The sequence below is a fragment of the Misgurnus anguillicaudatus genome, chromosome 4, assembly GCF_027580225.2.
Source record: "Misgurnus anguillicaudatus chromosome 4, ASM2758022v2, whole genome shotgun sequence".
Lineage (NCBI taxonomy): Eukaryota > Metazoa > Chordata > Actinopteri > Cypriniformes > Cobitidae > Misgurnus > Misgurnus anguillicaudatus.
The window spans coordinates 14,382,105-14,401,188 of NC_073340.2; the positions used below are offsets into that span (position 1 = coordinate 14,382,105).

Below are 19,084 nucleotides of genomic sequence, written 5' to 3' on the forward strand. Positions count from 1 at the left end.
AATTAAAGGATTAAAATTAAATAGATCTCTTGGACATAAATGAGGACAGATTAGGCTACAGGACTTTATAAGACATGAAGAGCTGCTTCAGCTTTACAAGTAAGCTAAATTTTCAGCTTTTTCTGGGTATGGTGAGATGAGAACTTTTTTAAGTAGGCTGAAACTTTTTAAAACACTCATGGGGCTGTCCCAGTGCTGGAAAGGCTATCCACACGTTTGTAAATTCTTTATTTCCTGTTTGTTACAAATAAAGTTTTTTACTTCATACAAACCTTTTATTTTTTGTTGCATATTTTACAGTTATTTTTATAAAAACGTTTTGAGATTTCAGTGATCATGCATCATATCTTTAGCAGTTAATTTTACTTATTACTCCATGACTGAAATATCAAGGTGGTTTCCCTGACAGGGTTTAGATGAATCCAGGACTAGGCTTTAGTTATATTACGACATTTAAGTAGTTTTTACAAACATACCTTACAAAAAATACTGGTGTGCATCTTGAGATGAAACAATGCCATGGATATATGTTAAGATAAGTTGAAATTAAGGCAGCTGAAAATGCATTTTAGTCTGGGACTAGAATAAACCCTGTCTGGGAAACCGCCCCAACGACTTTTAAAGAGAACCAAAGCTTTAATTACAAAAATAACCAATAAAACACAACACATTTTTTAGCATCAATCTTAAACTGGTGGATTCTGCCATGGTCTGAGCGCAACTAAAAGTCAACTAAATTTTTTTATGTTTTATCAACCACTTCACCACTTAAATATCTAATAAATTCTTTAAATTCTTTGTTTAAAATATTTCATACAGGTTATTAGGAGTTGTACACAATGAACAAATGAATATAAAATAAATGACTAGAAAAGGAAGACAACTCAAAACAGTACAATTTAAACAAAAAATGTGTTTTAATACATTTATTAGTAATTTTAAGAATACAATACTTCGTAAATCAAACACTATTTTGGAAAGGGTTGACCTATATATTAATCTCTGCAACAACATTGTATTTTTGATTTTTTATGATTTTTTGTATCATTTTCTGATGATTTTGTCCTCTCTGTGTTGTAAACGGACTCGTGGAAGTTTCTCTGGATGTTAAACACTCTTTCCTTTTTCGTCTTCCTCCATTCTTTCCTCTTCTCATCATCATCTCCCGTTTCGTTCACTCCCACTTTTCATCTCTACACCGGTACCATAACTGGAAGTCATTCAGAAAGGAGTTTTATTTAGCAGTTGTTCAACACAGATCACTCAGAAAATAAGCAGTATAAGGGCCTCATGCGAGTTCTACTCTATGTTTAACAAATAATCGTTAATAATTATACATGCACACAATTTTAACTTTAAGTAAATAACAGAAATGTAAGTTTTTCTCATGCAAAAGTTTTTTTTACTGTCTTTTGTTCTATTGCAATGACCAGAAGCATTTGAAGGAACCGCAAAAGAACATTCTGTCATAGTTATCAAATCTTAATTGAATGCATTTTATATAAGACATGCTAAATTTGACAAATGTTAGTTTCTGACTTATTTCTTTACTTCTTGCCTGCACACAAACATTCACAAGCATACGCTATAATACAAAGTGTGACACTGAAAACCAGGCATTCATTTACAGTGTTAACATTAACATTAAGAGTCAAAGAGCACAAAAACATGTAATTAGCAATAAAGGAAGCGCAACATCTTAATGGTTTTAGATAACATGTCTCAGATTATAGGGTTAAAAATACAAGTTGAATCAATTTGAAAGTCTGGCCCTTTAATATTAATTTGTCACCATAAAACTCATTAGTCAACATGTTTTAATGCCACTAAAGTTAATTTTACATGAAATATGTAACAAATTTAATGAAAAGTGGAGTTATAAGGGTACGTTCAGAGCATGCAAGTTATAGTATATATATCATAACATGTAAATTAACCGATAAATAACAAGAAAAACTAAACAAGACATCTAAACCTTGGTAAGGAAACCATTCCCAACACGTTGGTGGGCGATTGCCATGACATTATGTTTTCACAGTATATATAGATCAATCATTGACCAATTACAATCTAAAACATACTGTACACTTTCACTTAACCTGAAGTTAAAACCAAACATTTACATTTTTAACTTATAAAATGTAAAAAATGTTAGATGAAATGTCTGCGAAATGATTATCAGCATACACCCCCTAATAACAGATTCTCCTTACAAGAGCGGACAGCAGCACCTTGAAAACAAGTTTAAAACCACTTGTTTTCTAAAAGCAACACCAATACAAAAAAATACAAGTACAAGTACAAGTACAAGAACAGATACATATGAACATCTAAAAACAGGTATAAAGACGGATACAACATAGAGACAAGTGTTGGATACCTTGCTTTTGATACTTGAAACTGAGGGAGGGGGGCACTGGTTTAGACTGGAAGTGAATACACCAGGTTAGTGAGAAATGAATTAAATGAGTGTGAAAGTTAAAATGATTAAAAAGAGGAAAGAATGGTGGGGGTTCATGATTGATTGACAGAGAAACCCATACAGAAATCTGACATATTGCCATATATTAAAGAGCCCCTATTATCATTTTCATGCTTTTACATTTCGTTTGGTGTGTAAGTGTGTGTTAGTATGTTAACGATATGCAAAGTTACGATTCCCAAAGTCTACGATGATGTGAATTATCGTCTCCAACTGAAATCACTTTTCTTGGACTACAACGGTATGTGGAAAATAAAGTGTTTTTTGAACTTTAAACCACCTAAACACATTGTGTTTCAACAAAATAATGTTATTTTTAGCAACGTAATAGGGGCTCTTCTAACTTTTAAATATATTTCAATACATCAGATAGATAGATAGATAGATAGATAGATAGATAGATAGATAGATAGATAGATAGATAGATAGATAGATAGATAGATAGATAGATAGATAGATAGATAGATAGATAGATAGATAGATAGATAGATAGATAGATAGAGGAATAAATGACATTTTTATTAAAACCAAGGAACATGGTTATACCTCATTGAAATAAAAGTTAATAATACAGAGATAATACTTTAAAGTAAATTAATTCACACTATTACAATGATGTGCACACATGCATATTTACATATGTAGGAGAACTTACCGTCCACGTAGTTACGGGCGACAAACTTCAATACCTCATCAATGAGGATGACTGGGAAAGAGAGCTTCAGTACCACCAGCCATTGTTCAACGTTCAAGTGAGTCAACTTGAAGACCATCTGTAAGAGGAATAGAAAGATCATGGTCAGTAGACAGGTTTGATTTGTAAAGAAAAGGTTGAAATAAAGATGAGACACATACAGGCAATGGGTCCACATAGATGATCATGAAGTGGAGGGACATGGAAAGGGTCATGGCGGCCACCAGCCAGCCATTGCTCCATGGAGGCATGCGCACCAGAGATTGATTCTCAGACAAACTACAGATAAAGACATAATAGAAAGAAAAAAAATACCACCTTTAGTATCAAGGTAACATTTTTTAAATAACACGTTAATGCCAAACTATTTTGCAATCAACAATTAACACACAACTCTCAGATGAATCTTTGATTTGCGTAAATTACCAAAAGGATGTTAAAAGAGTCTATCTAAAAGGAAAACACCACCGTTTTCAATATTTTACTATGTTCTTACCTAAACTTAGATGAATTAATACATACCTATCTTTGTTAATGTGTGCATTTCAATCTTTGTACAGCGCGTTGTGAATGCCTTTAAAGCTATCCAAATCAGCCACATATGCAGAATATTTTATTTACAATGCTGCCTTCGTAAATAGCAGGTTTTGAAAGAGAGCTACAGTATTAAGAGAGAGGCCACAACTTGATTGTATGACAAAATCAAATAAAAGGTGTAACCTGTTCAGGGCATTGCACATCTCGATTGTCACCAAGACAGACAGAGCCATGGTCATAGGTGGAGCAGCCTCAAACACCTCACAATCAATGCCAACGAAGTCCTCATTTTCATCATGGCACTGCATGAAGTGAGACTACAGAAAGAACCAGCAGACAGAACAAGATATCACCATAAATTACAATAAATCTTATCTTTGTTCAAAATTATATCATGGAGATTTTGCTCACCAGCTGGTAGTAGGTGACCCCAGGACCCTCATCATCATACAGGAACCAGTAGCCGGCAGCAGCCACGGTGGCGGCACCCACATATCCTGAGGACAATCAGTTTATGATTTTCACACATTAAACACTTAAACACGAGTAAGGGTCTATTTCAAAAAGGTGAAGAGGATACCAACCTCCAATGGTCATGTATCTGAAGAACAGCCAGCCAGAGATGAGAGACTCTTTGGGAGAGCGAGGTGGCTTGCCCATGATATCAAGATCTGGAGGGTTGAAGCCCAAAGCGGTAGCGGGCAGACCATCAGTTACCAAGTTCACCCACAGCAGCTGCACTGGGATCAGAGCCTCAGGCAGACCAAGAGCAGCAGTCAAGAAAATACTGGAAAATAAGGGTGTCATTACACAAGATATCAAACAAGGGCATTAGGTTTTCAGCATGTCATGGATTCTCACCAGACGACCTCTCCAACGTTTGAAGAAATCAGATATCGGATGAACTGCTTCATGTTGTTGTAAATAGCTCTGCCTTCCTCAACAGCGGCTACAATGGAAGAGAAGTTGTCGTCGGCCAGGACCATCTCAGAGGCTGACTTGGCAACGGCAGTGCCAGAGCCCATGGCAATGCCAATCTCTGCCTTTTTCAAGGCAGGGGCATCGTTGACACCATCACCAGTCATAGAGGAAACAAATTATCTCAAAGGTCTCAAAGGGTAAATCATTCCACAAGGTGATCTTGCTTCGTAAAACGTGTTCATCTTACCATAGCGGTAATCTCATCAAAGCCCTGCAGGAACTCAACAATCTTAGACTTGTGGGAAGGTTCAACACGAGCAAAACAACAGGCTCTGCGGACAGCATCACCCTGCTCAGAGCGGGGCAGGTCATCAAACTCACGGCCAGTGAAAGCCCTGCCTGTCACATCCTCATCCTCGGCAAAGATGCCAATGCGACGGCAGATAGCAACAGCTGTACCCTTATTGTCACCTGGAAATTGTTATTTAAGATTCTTTTGTTATGTGGTAGACTTGAGCAACAACAGAATATAAAGGTGATGAAAGGAATAAAGATGTGGACATATGTCACCAGTGATCATGATAACACGAATGCCAGCAGCCCTGCAGAGTTCAATAGAACTAGTAACTTCTTTACGGGGAGGGTCCAGCATACCAACACAGCCAACAAAGGTCAAGTCAGTCTGAGGAACAGGGAAGAAGACAGAGAGTGTCAAACGTGTCACCCCCATATGTGGAGCACATATTGATGCTGATGGGGAATGTTGCACGGCATGTATCACAACCTATGGTGTTAGTGTTTACCTCATATTCAGCAAATTTAGTAGAGTCATCAAGTTTCATTTCCTCAACCTTCAAGGGATAATCACGTGTGGCGAGGGCCAAACAACGCAGGGTATCACGGCCGGTACCCCACTCCTTGATAATGGCCATGATCTTATCCTTTACAACATCAGTCAAGGGCACGCGAGTAGAGCCAACACGCACATATGTACACCTGTCAATCACACCCTCAGGAGCTCCCTATTTTAATAGCAAGAAGAGTGAAACTGTGATACATGTCAACCAGATTAAGACATCAAACCAATAATTCTATAAACATAATGATTGCCTCCCAAACATTTGTGTTTATTAAAACAATACCATGGTGCATATCCGGGAAAGCATGAACATTTTTGGAATAGGCTATTTTATGGTGAAATAATGAGAACGTACCTTAACAAACATTTTGCAGCCTGCATCACCTTTGGTAGGGGTACAATACACAGACATAGATTTCCTGTCACGGGAGAACTCCAGAGTGAAGTTCTTCTTCATTAGTTGCTTAATAACACTGCACAAGGTGACAGTAGAGACACATTTGAGTTTTATATTAGCTCTTATTAGCTCTTATTACTAGTGGTTTTCTCCAGTACTTACACTGCAGCAGGCATTGGCTCTCTCGACCTTGGACAGATTGTTGACATTGCTCTTGAACACATTCATCTTTTCAACTAAGCAGCACAGAGCAGTCTCAGTGGCCTCGCCAACTTTCTCATAGATCTTCTTGGACTGTAAGAAACATCAAGAGAGTCTTAATCATAGAAAACTAGATATCACAGAATAAAAAAAATGTCTGAAACAATGTACACCTACCTCGTTGTAGTCAAGGGAGGAATCGTTGCACAGGGCACAGATGGTGGACAACTCAACCAAACCGTCATACTGACTGCAATCAACACGAGCACCCAACTTTGATCTGAGGGATTACATTTATGATTTAGATTAGGATTACCCAAGATACTTCAACGTCTGTTTAGATACTATTTTGGAGAAACGTTTGATTGTGTACTTACACCTCACCCTCAGGGGTGTACTTGGAGCCAGAGATATCAAAGCAGTCAAGTTCAACATGATCACCCTCAACTTTGTCAATGATGAACATCTGTAAAGACACATGCCTTTATCTTAGTCCGGAAGTAAATATATGTCTACAATTAAATGGGTAACACTTTACTGGATGTATGTATGTGAATGGGAACAGGTCTCTGAACACATTTTGGTCACACACATCTGGTTGGTGGTCAGAGTGCCAGTCTTATCAGAGCAGATGACGGAGGTGCAGCCCAGGGTCTCCACAGAGGGCAGAGAACGGACAATGGCGTTTTTCTTGGCCATACGTCTAGTACCAAGAGCCAGGCAGGTAGTGATGACAGCAGGCAAACCTGAGAGCAAGGAAGATGAAAGAATATTTATATTATATTTATAACTAATTTGAAAACGTTTTTAAAGTAATATCCAACTGAACTATATCTCAGTGTTCTTTTAAATAGTGGAGTGCTGATATGGCATTCTGGTCAAGAGGTTGTGAATTTGAATCTCGCATAGCTTACTTTTTTAAATAAACATATTTAGATACATATTATATTAGACATCGTGTCTCTAATGATTGGAATTATGGATGCTGAGATGGGTCTAGCAATGCCTATGCTAACTAATGTTCCTGTAGCTCATTTGGTCGTGCAAAAGTCTATACTTTGAAAATGCCATATTGTCATTTTGAAAGTGTCTGCCAATGTGGTTGCATGCATGATCATCCTCACCTTCTGGGATGGCAGCCACAGCCAGGGCGACGGCAATCTTAAAGTAATAAACGGCACCACGGATCCAGGATCCACCATGGACAGGGTCGTTGAAGTGGCCAATGTTGATCATCCAGACAGCAATGCAGATCAGAGTGATAACCTTAGAGAGCTGTTCACCAAATTCATCCAGTTTCTGCTGCAGTGGGGTCTTCTCCTGCTCGGTGGCAGCCATCTGGTCACGGATCTTGCCAATCTCAGTAGACACGCCAGTAGCAACAGCAACGCCAATAGCTTTGCCAGAAGCAATGTTTGTGCCCTACGTGTGGGAGAATAAATTGTGAAAAAAATGGCTTAACATTATTAAGCTAAATAGATGTTTTTTTTTTATTAACGCCTGGTCCTGAAGCAAAATTGCTTTAACAAATCAGATTTTACTGTTAAAGGGACACTTTAAACTTTTTAAAGAAAAAATGCCCATTTTCCAGCTTCCCTGGAGTTAAGCATTTGATTTTTATCGTTTTGGAATCCATCCAGCCGATCTCCGGGCCTGGGGGCACCACCACCAGCACAGCTCAGCACAATCCACCGAATCTGATTAGACCATTAGCATCACACTAAAAAATAACCAAAGAGGTTTGATATTTTTTCTATTAAAAACTTGACTTTTCTGTAGTTACATTGTGTACTAACACCAACGGAAAATTAAAAGTTGCCATTTTCTAGGCAGATATGGCTATTAACTATACTCTCATTCTGACGTAATAATCAAGAACTTTGCTGCTGTAACATGGCTGCAGGAGGCGCAATGATATTACACAGCACCTGAAAATAGTCCTCAGCTATTATAAGTAACCAAGGGAACTATTTTCTGGCAATATCACTACGTCTGCTGCAGCCATGTTACAGCAGCAAAGTCCTTGATTATTACGCCAGAATGACAGTAAAGATGCTACTGGTCTAATCAGACTCCATGCATTATGCCAAGCTATGCTAAAAGTGGCACCGCCAGACCCGGAGATCAGCCGAATGGACTACAAAACGGCAAAAATCAAATGTGAAAAAGAGCATATTTTCAAAAAAAGTTGAGTGTCTCTTTAAGGTTACGCTTAAGGATATGGTCAGACGTAGAGATGGATTAGCAGCTTAAAAAACATGTAATGCTTTAGATTACAGCCCAGTACTGGGTAAGTACAGCGAATTTACAGCGTATGTTTCTGTAATTATAGTTTACTTATGAAGTACGTACGTGTAATTATAAGGGAACAATTTATAATATTTGGGGAATAAAGGGGTAACAACCAGGAAAAATACAAATAATATATGCAGTAAAGTACTGTGCAAGTACAGCGAATTTAAAGCATACATTTCTGTAATTATAGTGTACTTAAAAAGTACATACGTGTAATTTTAAGGGAACAATTTATAATATTTTGGGGACAAAGGGGTAACAAGTGCCACTTTAATTTACAGCCCGCAGATGTTGTATTTACTCTTTAACTACGTGAAACAATTCACTGAAAAAAATGATTCATTGAATTTAATTGCAGTCAATTTATTTAAGCTACATTTAAACAAAAAAGATTAGTAAAGTAAAATAAAATATAAAACTTTTGTTAAAATGTAGCTTATCTAAATTGATTGCAACCACTTACCTTAAAAAAATGATTAAATTCAATGAATAATTTTTTTCAGCGAAGGGGGTAACAAGTGTCATTTTAATTTACAGCCCGCAGATGCTGTATTTACTCTGTAACTACGTGAAACAAGGGGGTAAAAACTTGACTTAGACTGTAACAACACAAAACAATGGTATATTTACACAGTAACTTCAGAAAATACACTCTTAGAAAGGATGTGTTAATTTTTTACTAGGGCTGTCAAAATTAACGCGTTAATGTTTTGAAGTTTTTTAATAGAGAATGTTAAAATATAAATAACACATTTTTAAAATTTGCTCATCCCAACTCAATTTGCCAGCACAGGTCCCAAATGATGCAGCAGCAAACAGAAATGAGAAAGAACAAGGTCTTCTAAAGGGAAATCATATATAAAACTGACTGATGGTTCTGTTGAAAATGTAAACAGGCTGTTGTGAACATACATTTGCATATAGACCTTTTGCGTGTTTGCAAACTGAGATGACGTTTTTGTGGGCGGAGCCCAGCTGGTGGCAGAAAGTGACAGCTCTGCAATAGTTGTGTGAAGTGTTTTAGCGTTAAACTGTGATTTTTATGGATCCGGTGTTCTGTAGAAGTCTGTTTCTTATAACGTTTTCACCAAGTTACCTTTATTTTTTAAATAAATTAAAAGTTTAAATGGCTTGGCTACTGATATGTGTGCATGTATGTAATGTATATGTATTGTTTTTTATTGGTAAATCAATTATTTTTACAATATGAATCGCTGAAGTACTTATAAGAGCAATACTATCATGTATTCTGTATAATATCATTTATTAAATATTTAATAATTTTCCTGTTTTCAATTTCTTCTTTATATTTATAGCCTACGTGTTTGTTCTAAAACTATTATGTTTACATACAAATTAATTTGAATAGGCCTGTTTATATATTATTAACACTTTACATCCTGTGTGTGTGTGTGTGTGCTATGTTTATATATTTATTTGTAAACATCATAATTTAGAACAAACAGGAAGAAGACATAGGCTAAGATATAAGGTAAAAAGAAGTAATAGAAAATGAAAAAAATATAAAAACTTTAATAAATGGTAATATTATTGATATTACGAACTCATTCAAATCTTTAATCTTTCTAAATAAATTATAAACGTAACGTGATGAAAACGCTATAAGAAACACAATAGAGGGATCAGACTTGGACAGAACACCGGATATCTTCTCTAATTATTTTCCATTGTAATTATTACAAGATTTCCAAATGATTTCATCACTCCAGTCTGTCCGGTTGAGGGCTTATTGCAACCATAAACACCTACGTCTATCTTCAAATGGTGTCTTCGACGACAGTATACTATAAAAATGAAGGTCATCTATTTTGGCAATTTCTATTCTTACACTCAACAGCACAACAAAACATTTTCTAGTGAGTTATATTGTTCGTTTCACTCGTGTCTCATTCATTTCTACTGTTTTTCTGCCACCACATGCGCGCATAACGTAACTGTGACGTCGACTCGCAAAAGGTCTATAGGATATATATTTGTCCACATCCATGCTGACTAGAACATAAAAAACTTGAAAAGTGTTACATTTAAGTAAATAGAACAGATAAAAATGAACTCTTGAAATCATGCGATTAATCTAGATTAAATATTTTAATCTATTGACAGCCCTATTTTTTACACATCTTTGTGTGTTAAGTTTTTAACACATTATGTGTAATTTTAACACATTATGTGTCATTTTGTGTTAAAATATAACACAAGTTGTGTTAAAAGTAACACAAAATGTGTTGTTTCCATAATAACACAGAGATGGGTGTATTCTGGGACAACGCATTTAGTGTGTCGTCCCAGAATCAACACTAATGTGTTGTTTTTAACACATTTGTTCTAAGAGTGTAGTTCTAGTTTTGCTTGCTTTGTTTTCACCATAGTTGCCTTGCCTATTTTTAATTTTGCTTGATGACCCAACAAATTCCTGTACTCTTTTTCTTTCTTAAGGTAAGTAACCTTTATTGAAAATTCTAAATAAATTGTATCGCACTAAAAAATAGCATAAACTTTCAAGTTTTGTTGTTTAGTGATCTCCTTCATCATGCATCATGAAATGATAAAATATCACGTAGGCCTAATATTTGAATTGTTAGTCCAAAGTTATGAATTACTTACTGTATAAATAATTTGTAATTTCCCACCTTTTTAGCATATAAGTCATTTGTTCCCCAAATATTATAAATTGTTCCCTTATAATTACACGTACGTACTTCATAAGTATACTATAATTACAGAAACATACGCTGTAAATTCGCTGTACTAACGCAATACTTTACTGCATATATTATTTGTATATTTCCTGGTTGTTACCCCTTTATTCCCCAAATATTATAAATGGTTCCCTTATAATTACACGTACGTACTTCATAAGTATACTATAATTACAGAAACATACACTGTAAATTCACTGTACTTACGCAGTACTTTCCGGGCTGTAATCTAAAGCGTTACCCAAACGGATCAACAAAAAAAATCCCTCTTATTTTAGGGCCGGTTTAGAAACTTGAGGCTTATTATGAATAAACCTGTACAAGCCACTATCAACCCTATCAAATTTCAAGGTTAGATTTATTGCTAGGTCATGGAAAAATGATAGGATAGAAAATGACAGATTGTTACTTACAGAGAAGAGCATGTTCTTCTTGTCCTGGTTGACAGCTCTAAGGTCGGGGACAGGGTCGGTGTGCTTGATGACACTGACGGACTCGCCTACACAGAGTTAATCTTGCTTATATAGAATTACAATAAAAATCCTGAAATAGGCTGCTCAATAAAGGGGGTCATCTGATGGCCCAATCCCATTTCTCTGTCTTACCCGTTACCCCTACCCCTTAGTTTGCAGATTCATGTAAGGGGTAAGACAGAGAAATGGGATTGGGCCTTAGATTTGCCATGCTGCAAAGTACAATGTTAGAGATACTCACCGGTCAGGATAGACTGGTCAACACGAAGGGTGGTGGAACGGATTGCAGTAATCCTGATGTCAGCGGGGACTTTATCACCAACTGGGGAAGAGGAAAGAGGGATCAGTACGGTAACATAGGAACAAAGAAAAACATTTATAGATATTTCAGCAATACACAAAACCAAGCACTCTTCTGTTAGCCACTTGCCACCTGAGATATACTGACGCCAATGCACCACCAATGACATGATCTAACCTGACGCTGTAGATTTTGTCATGTCTGCCCAACTTTAATGTCTCAACACTCACATGAGACCAAGGCCTGCTTTAGGAATCTCTCTTGCCCACCCAAACAGAATTTAGACATCATTCATATTTTATTTTACTACAATTTATACATTGGTTAAAAGCAATCTGGGCGGGCTATGTTAAGGGTTTAAGGAAGGGTTGTAGACGGTCCTAACCAATCAACACCAGAAAATGTCAGAATTTTCTGTTTTTATTGGTTGAAAGCAACGTCAATCTACTCTTACGACTCATGAGGCAGACTCTGTCTTCAGAGAAAAATGATAAAAAAAAAAACGCTTCAGAAATAAAACTGTCTGTCTCTCAATTCCCCAAAATCACATAACAGGACTTGACTTAAATTTAAATGCATCCATCATATTTAAATGCATCCATCCCAGTCAATTGAGTCCCTTTATTAGTCATTTAACGATAGATGGTCCGTTTGCGTCTCAGGGTCGGAAATTACTGAGGGCCTTTGGTAAAAAATGCAACCAAGACGAATAAAAATGCCCCCTAAACTTAAGACAAAGAGCAAACATGACCCTATACAATTAAACCAAAAAATTATTATGACTGTCATGATCAAAATAAAATGTGAAAATGAAGACAAGCGTCGATGACAGAATTAGATCTTTCCACGCTGCATTGGATTACTTTATGCGCATTATTTTTGCAGTACTGAGAATTACAACCAATCACAGTCGTCCCTGTTGAGCAGATGCATGTAATGGCCAATCAGTGGTGTTTAATTGAGTTTTTGGTGCAAATTGAAATATTAGCACGCTTACTTCACAGTATACTGCCTTCCATTTAAAAACAACAGTATCTAAACTTTGCATTATGTAAAGATAACTATTTCAAGCAGTATGCAATAGACCATTTTCACTACAATAAATGTTGGAGTATGAAGTATGGCTCATATACTGTACATTTGGCAAATAGTAGGTCATTAATGTAATGAAGAAAAATCAACTTAAAAATATATTTTCAGAAGAAATCTTACCAGAAACCTCTACAATGTCACCGGGGACAATCTCTCTGGCCTTGATCATCTGGACGCTCTTTCTGTCAGAACGGTAGACCTTGCCCATCTCGGGCTCATACTCCTTCAGTGCCTCAATGGCGCTCTCTGCATTACGTGTCTGTATGACGGATAGATATTTGCTTGATTTATATACAAAAATTTGTATGTGCAATAATTATGCATTCATTTTGCTACTAAAATTTGATTTTGTAACACTGCATTACGTGTCTGCCAGACACCGACGACAGCATTGGCAATAAGAATGAGCAAGATGACAAAAGGCTCAACGAAGGCAGTGACTGTTTCCTCACCCTCTTCAAACCAAGCCAGCACCTGCCAGCAAAAACAAGGATAAATGAAAGACCAACATAAGACACATATTATTTTGTTTCCAGTCAGTGGGTCATATTTAAAGTCACGATGAAATTGAAATGAAAACCTTTCATTGCTTTTGAAATATTGTGGCATTTGTTTTTACAAATGATTTTTCTGTAAGCGTTATTATTTTTTTAAAATGTATGTGCCCTCATAATCTTCAATAAAAAAAATCCCCTTCATTTGTATAGTATTGAATATTGATTTAGGATCTTCTCATCATAAAAAGTGTTTTTCACTATTAGCAGGAACTGCTGGAAAAAATGTATATTAGTGAACTAGAAGTCATGAGGAATGGCAAGAGGGCGGTTAGCAATTAGCGATTAGCAATTAGCAACATATCCTAACTTCTAAAGATCCAATGAGTTTTCAACAGATGAAATTAGGTCCTCCCGTACCTTTGTCCTTATTTCAGAAGCCGTTTCACTCGGATATGTGCCACGTTGGGGCAAATAAGACAATGTCTACTTCTGTTTCATTGTGACTTTAAAACACCCTTATATCAGGTTATAGACGGTTTCAGCAGTAACAACATAAACAAGCGGTTTTAGTGGTCAACACGTAACTTCCGGTAAACTTCGCTAAGAATAAATAACAACAAAGTACTTTAAACGTAGTTTATTTATATAACAAGCAAAATAAACAACATGTAGATTACCTAGGAAACCAAAACATTTGTTATTTTTGACGAGGTATTTGTTCAAGAGTTCAGTTTAGCAACTAGTCAGACCATTAAAAAAACTGAAACCGGAAGTAAAGTTCGGACCTGACGCGCATCACTTCACCGCACGTGCATCCGATGAAACCGTCTATATCTGTTTAGCAGACTGTGTATATGCAGCATTCAGTTTAGCACTTTCTTGGGAACGTCACAGTCATATATAATATTATTTGATTACCTATAAAATATTGTATTTAAAAAAATATTAAAGATTTTCTTATGTAGGTTTTCTCAGTGTGAAATATAATAATATATATATTGAAGGTGTATGGGATCACTTGACCCATTTTAAACATTGGTTATTTAGACAAGAAACACTATAATCTGATACTAACAATCATGTGGTTTCCTCATTTCTCTTCTTGTGCAACACCAAGGCATACATAAATAACCCATCAAAAACTTGTTACTCAATATTGTTGCACAACAGACTTTGTCCCTTATATCTACCCTACATTCGATTTTTCTGCTCCATCCCTGTATACATCTCTCCTGACCTTTACCGAAGGATAGAGTTTCTCCCTTTGACTTGAGTCTTTCTTAAAATAAACCTCTTCTCCCTCTCACCCTTCTTCCGTGCTCCTTGATATTTTCCTTCTAAGGACATTGGAACAGCAGGCCGAGGCGCAGAGAGGAGGGAGTTAGACATTAATATCCCACGTAGTCAACTCTAACTTCTAACCCCCAAGCCTACATCTTACGGACACTTTCCTACTAAAAATGACACCATCAGTGTCCACATAAATAAGGCTGATCCAGTAAAAAGTGCTACAGTGCCTCGATCATATTACAAGTTTTAAAGAGTAAGGCTGATGCCGCATGTCACTGTACAAAGTGCTGTGTATCATTTCGTAACCACACATTCTTAGTACATGTGTGCAAATACATGCCAAACTTGCATGTGTGCCATGTTGCATAACACCATATAGATGCTTGTGGTTCATCTTACACTGTAACATCAAGTCCATATGAAAACCTACACTACAACAGCTGGTTATAAGACACACCACTAAGTTTAAAGGGTAGGTCTGAAAGAGCGTAATGACCATAAATGACAAAGATATATCTATACACTGAGAGACTTTATGAAACCAATACCCATGAAGACTTATCTACATAAATAGTACAATACTTTAAATGAAGAGTGGGTGAAAATGTATATTTCACAATACAATTCCAATGCAATTGTCTTTTAAGGACTTTTTATAAGGACTACTTATCGTAGTTAAAACTTATCGCAACTTTCATGACAACATATTCAATGCTGTTGGAATCATGAATGTGTTTGGTGGAGCTTAGAAAAAACTGTTTCATCTGCTCTAATGCCCAAAAACACACAATTGTGAACTTGTAAATAGGTATATCATTTTTACTTTGGGTTGTATTTGGTGTCTTTAAATTGTTTACTTGTCATTAACTTACAAAAGAGATGCAGGCAGCAAGCAGCAAAATTCTGACCAACAGATCCTCAAACTGCTCCACAACCAGCTCCCAGATGGTCTTTCCTGCGAGGAACAGAAGATTAGTTTATTTCCTAAATTTTCTAAATATTTATTATTATTAATCTATTGATATAAATATAATATAATATCTTTTGATTATATATTTTGATTATCAATTATCATTATTGGTATGTTTCTATAAGGTCTCGAAGAGTTGAAAAAGTTTTATAACTTTATTAGCAAAAAAACATACTCACCCTCTTCAGCTGGCAGCTCTGAGGTTTAAAGTAGACAGAAAAGAAAGAAAGATAGAAATAATTAAGTTAGTATAAATATGCTGACCAATATTCATTACAACAGCAATGTTGTTACTTAAATTAACCATTATAGCAAAGTTTCTTGACAAACAAAAGATGAATGAATTATGATCATTAATATCATGAAATTTACATTAACTAGGGTGGTAAACATATAAAATATATGAAAATTGAAATTGAAGGGTGTATGTGGACAAAATAACTAGAAATTATGCAGAATATTAAAAAAAACTTTTACTAGAAAGATGAACTTATAATCAGTTGTAGAGTATATTGCTGATGCAAAATTATACACTGTTAAAAGTGTTTTATAAAATCTGAATGGACAAACTTTCACACCTAAATATGATAACCTCAGTATCAAGTAAGATTTGTCAAAAAAATTGACAGGCTTTGTAAAAAAAATTAAATCTATTTTTTAAATATTTTTTAATAAATTTTGATATTTGAAATATACGTTTTAATATTCACTCAATTAATTATGAAACCATTAAAATGTTTTCAATTAATTATTATCAATATATTAATTTGAATTACATTAATTTCTTTCCAGTTCAGGAATTTCATTTGAAGTAAAAAGTGCTTGTCCATGCCAAAGGCTCTCTTCAAAGGGATGCCTGTTTTGTATATCATGGCTTTGCAATGACAGTAGCCTATATGACCTCACAGGGCAATTTCAGCCAGCATCTAAGGATCTGCCCTCCCCCATCTGCCTAAATACCGTTCACCCAGTGAGATGTCTCAAATGACCAAGCAAGACCCCTGTGCCATCACCTGTCTTTCTTTCCTTCTCCCCCTTTGCCTCAGGCTATTTTCAATATATGCCTCTCAGCGTCTGGGCTACAACCTGTTGATGTCACTTCAAATGTCACTGACATTTCAGACTATCATAAAACATCCATCATGCATTCATCCCAAAGCCAACATATGAACTAAAAGTCTCCCAGAGTCTATGCCGTTGTGTTTACCATTATCGCTATTCCAAGGTTAAACCCAAAAGTTGAGTTGTGCCTTTCGATGTTTCCAACATTCAAGGTGTTTTCTACACAACCGCTCCATGCATCTCATTGATCTCACCATTATAGCCGTACTTGGTCAGGTTCCTCTTGAATTGATCAGGGGTAAGGCCAGTGGTCTCATTAACCCCAAAGTAGGCCAGACATTCGGCCGTGTTCTTGGCATAAGCGTCCTCCATCCTGGCAGGAGTGAAGGAACTTCGGGAGTAAGAAAAGCTTTGTTAAACGGCTCTATCCGGGCTTTACAGTGATCGTTACTATTGCTCTTCTTGTTCTCTGTATCTGCAAAATCTGTCCCCGTTACTTGGACCCCCTCCTTACAGGAGTGATGGACTGACAGAAAGAGCGAATGATTCACGTTTGTCTGGTGTTTTATACTGCGGCCAGCTGCTCCATTGGTCAACGTTGTTTATCGCCACACCCCAGAATCTCAGTCTATTGCATATGGCTCCGCAGGGCAGGGTCATAGTCAAGGGGTTGGACATCTCCTACTTGATGAACTGGGGGGTAACAGGGTGGGCAAGGAGCAAGAGGGGGACAACCGTTCAAATGAAAAGTTGATCTGTTTTTGGAACATGCATGGTCAGTGGAATAAGGAGAGAGGAGAAGGTGAGAGAGTAGGAGACAGAAGAAAGTGAGTGATGTGTCAAATGGCCTCCGATGCAGGGAGGGGGGTCTATAGAGGTGCCGGTAGGTTAATTTGGTACAAGCATTAAAGGAGTGTCGTTACATGGAGGCTTAAGCAAGTGAGTACCACACTGAGGTCCTCACTTTGGATTGGCACGAACAAGACATTTTTTTGTAAAGAATTTTTTTTTAGATCTAATTCAACATTACACAAATCAAATTATTATTTTTTAAATTAATAATCTAAGATAATTATACCCATGCTGGTTAAGCTGGTCTTTTTTGATGGTTTAATAAGGGTTTGAAGACTTGTCAGCAAGCCCGTATGATCACCAAAAGCCCAGGCCCATCTAGTTTTAACCTGTCCTTTACACAAACTACAATGTTTTTTAACACATACATGTTTGCACATACGGGTAGAACATATATTGTACTTTAATATTCAATGTTTCACTAAGCATATTTGGGGATATAGTATTGGATTTGGTTGTCTTTATTCAACCTCTAACATACAAACTACATAATTTCAGGAAGAGTACGTACTCAATAAGCTTCAGTAAGCTTAACAAGATGTAATATTTCACAATCCTGCCCCCACTCCTTTAAGAAACAGTCAGGTTTCACATAGGGGTATATCTCTTACAATCTACTGGGGGATTCATTAACTTCACAATAACAATACACTAAAAAGGTACATGAAGGTACATAGTTTTTGTATCTAAAGGTGCATATTGGTACCTTAGAGGTACATACTGGTACATACCTCAAACCTGTAATGTTCATTAGAATAGATAAAAAAATAGAAAATGATAAATACCTCATACCAATATAATAAATTAAAGTCAGATTGGACTCTATACTGGCCACTAACACAAACAGATTCTTTGATGTCCTTACAGTTTAAAACAAATAAAATCAATAATTGCAGAAATGATTGTCCTCTGCCATTATTTGAACATATTAAATGCTGGTATTTTTCTGACATGTGACTGTGTGACATGATTTACAAACTTTGTAAGTCTTCAATATAATACAACAGATGCAATTGTCAGTAATTTAAAAAAAAAAAGAATAAAAATGACCAACAGTTGCAAACTTTGCATAAAAATAAATTGATTATTCACAAAATATAGATAAAAATAACTTTATTGGTGTTAAAAATGTTAAATTTTTGCTATTGCATCCTAGATTTGTTACACATGAAATCTCTCAAATTGAATTAAATTTCAAGTTTTTTTTCATTCAACTTTTGATATGTCCTGTACTTTCCCACCCTACAGAAAACAAGCGTGCAGATATTATTGGTTAAATAAGAATATTTTAACTATAAAGAAGATGGCCACCACTTGTCACCACAAATTAAGAATGACGCTATAGTCACTCCTCTTGTTATTGCAAACCTTAAATGCAATGTGCACAAAACCATCTGCCAAATGCATAAAAATGTAAAACTTTACAAAATTGGGAGGTATT

At 36.1% G+C, this 19,084-nt stretch overlaps 1 protein-coding gene across 1 annotated transcript; it reads right to left on the minus strand.

Annotated features, from left to right (window-relative positions):
* Window positions 1-911: 911 nt before the first annotated feature.
* atp2a1l (ATPase sarcoplasmic/endoplasmic reticulum Ca2+ transporting 1, like) lies at window positions 912-17,337 on the minus strand. Its single transcript, XM_073866760.1, has 23 exons — window positions 17,046-17,337; window positions 15,909-15,926; window positions 15,632-15,714; window positions 13,329-13,446; window positions 13,093-13,218; window positions 11,821-11,901; window positions 11,520-11,605; window positions 7,216-7,513; window positions 6,667-6,837; window positions 6,469-6,553; window positions 6,269-6,371; window positions 6,030-6,184; window positions 5,849-5,966; window positions 5,438-5,656; window positions 5,205-5,316; window positions 4,882-5,105; window positions 4,575-4,795; window positions 4,298-4,500; window positions 4,125-4,210; window positions 3,897-4,030; window positions 3,338-3,455; window positions 3,138-3,255; window positions 912-1,210 (listed from the first exon to the last, which is right to left on the minus strand). The coding sequence occupies exons 1-23, from the start codon at window positions 17,161-17,163 to the stop codon at window positions 1,194-1,196; spliced, it is 3,012 nt and encodes a 1,003-aa protein (XP_073722861.1). The 5' UTR covers window positions 17,164-17,337; the 3' UTR covers window positions 912-1,193.
* Between the last annotated feature and the right edge of the window lie 1,747 nt (window positions 17,338-19,084).

What these genes read in the sequence shown, in the direction of transcription:
- atp2a1l (XM_073866760.1), bottom strand. Translation starts at nt 17,163, where the DNA reads ATGGAGGACGCTTATGCCAAGAACACGGCCGAATGTCTGGCCTACTTT. An exon ending in CCTCCCTTGACTACAACGAG is followed by an intron (nt 6,185 to 6,268) that starts GTAGGTGTACAT and finishes TGTTTCTTACAG; the next exon opens with TCCAAGAAGATCTATGAGAA. An exon ending in ATGTGCAATGCCCTGAACAG is followed by an intron (nt 3,456 to 3,896) that starts GTTACACCTTTT and finishes CTTTATCTGTAG; the next exon opens with TTTGTCTGAGAATCAATCTC.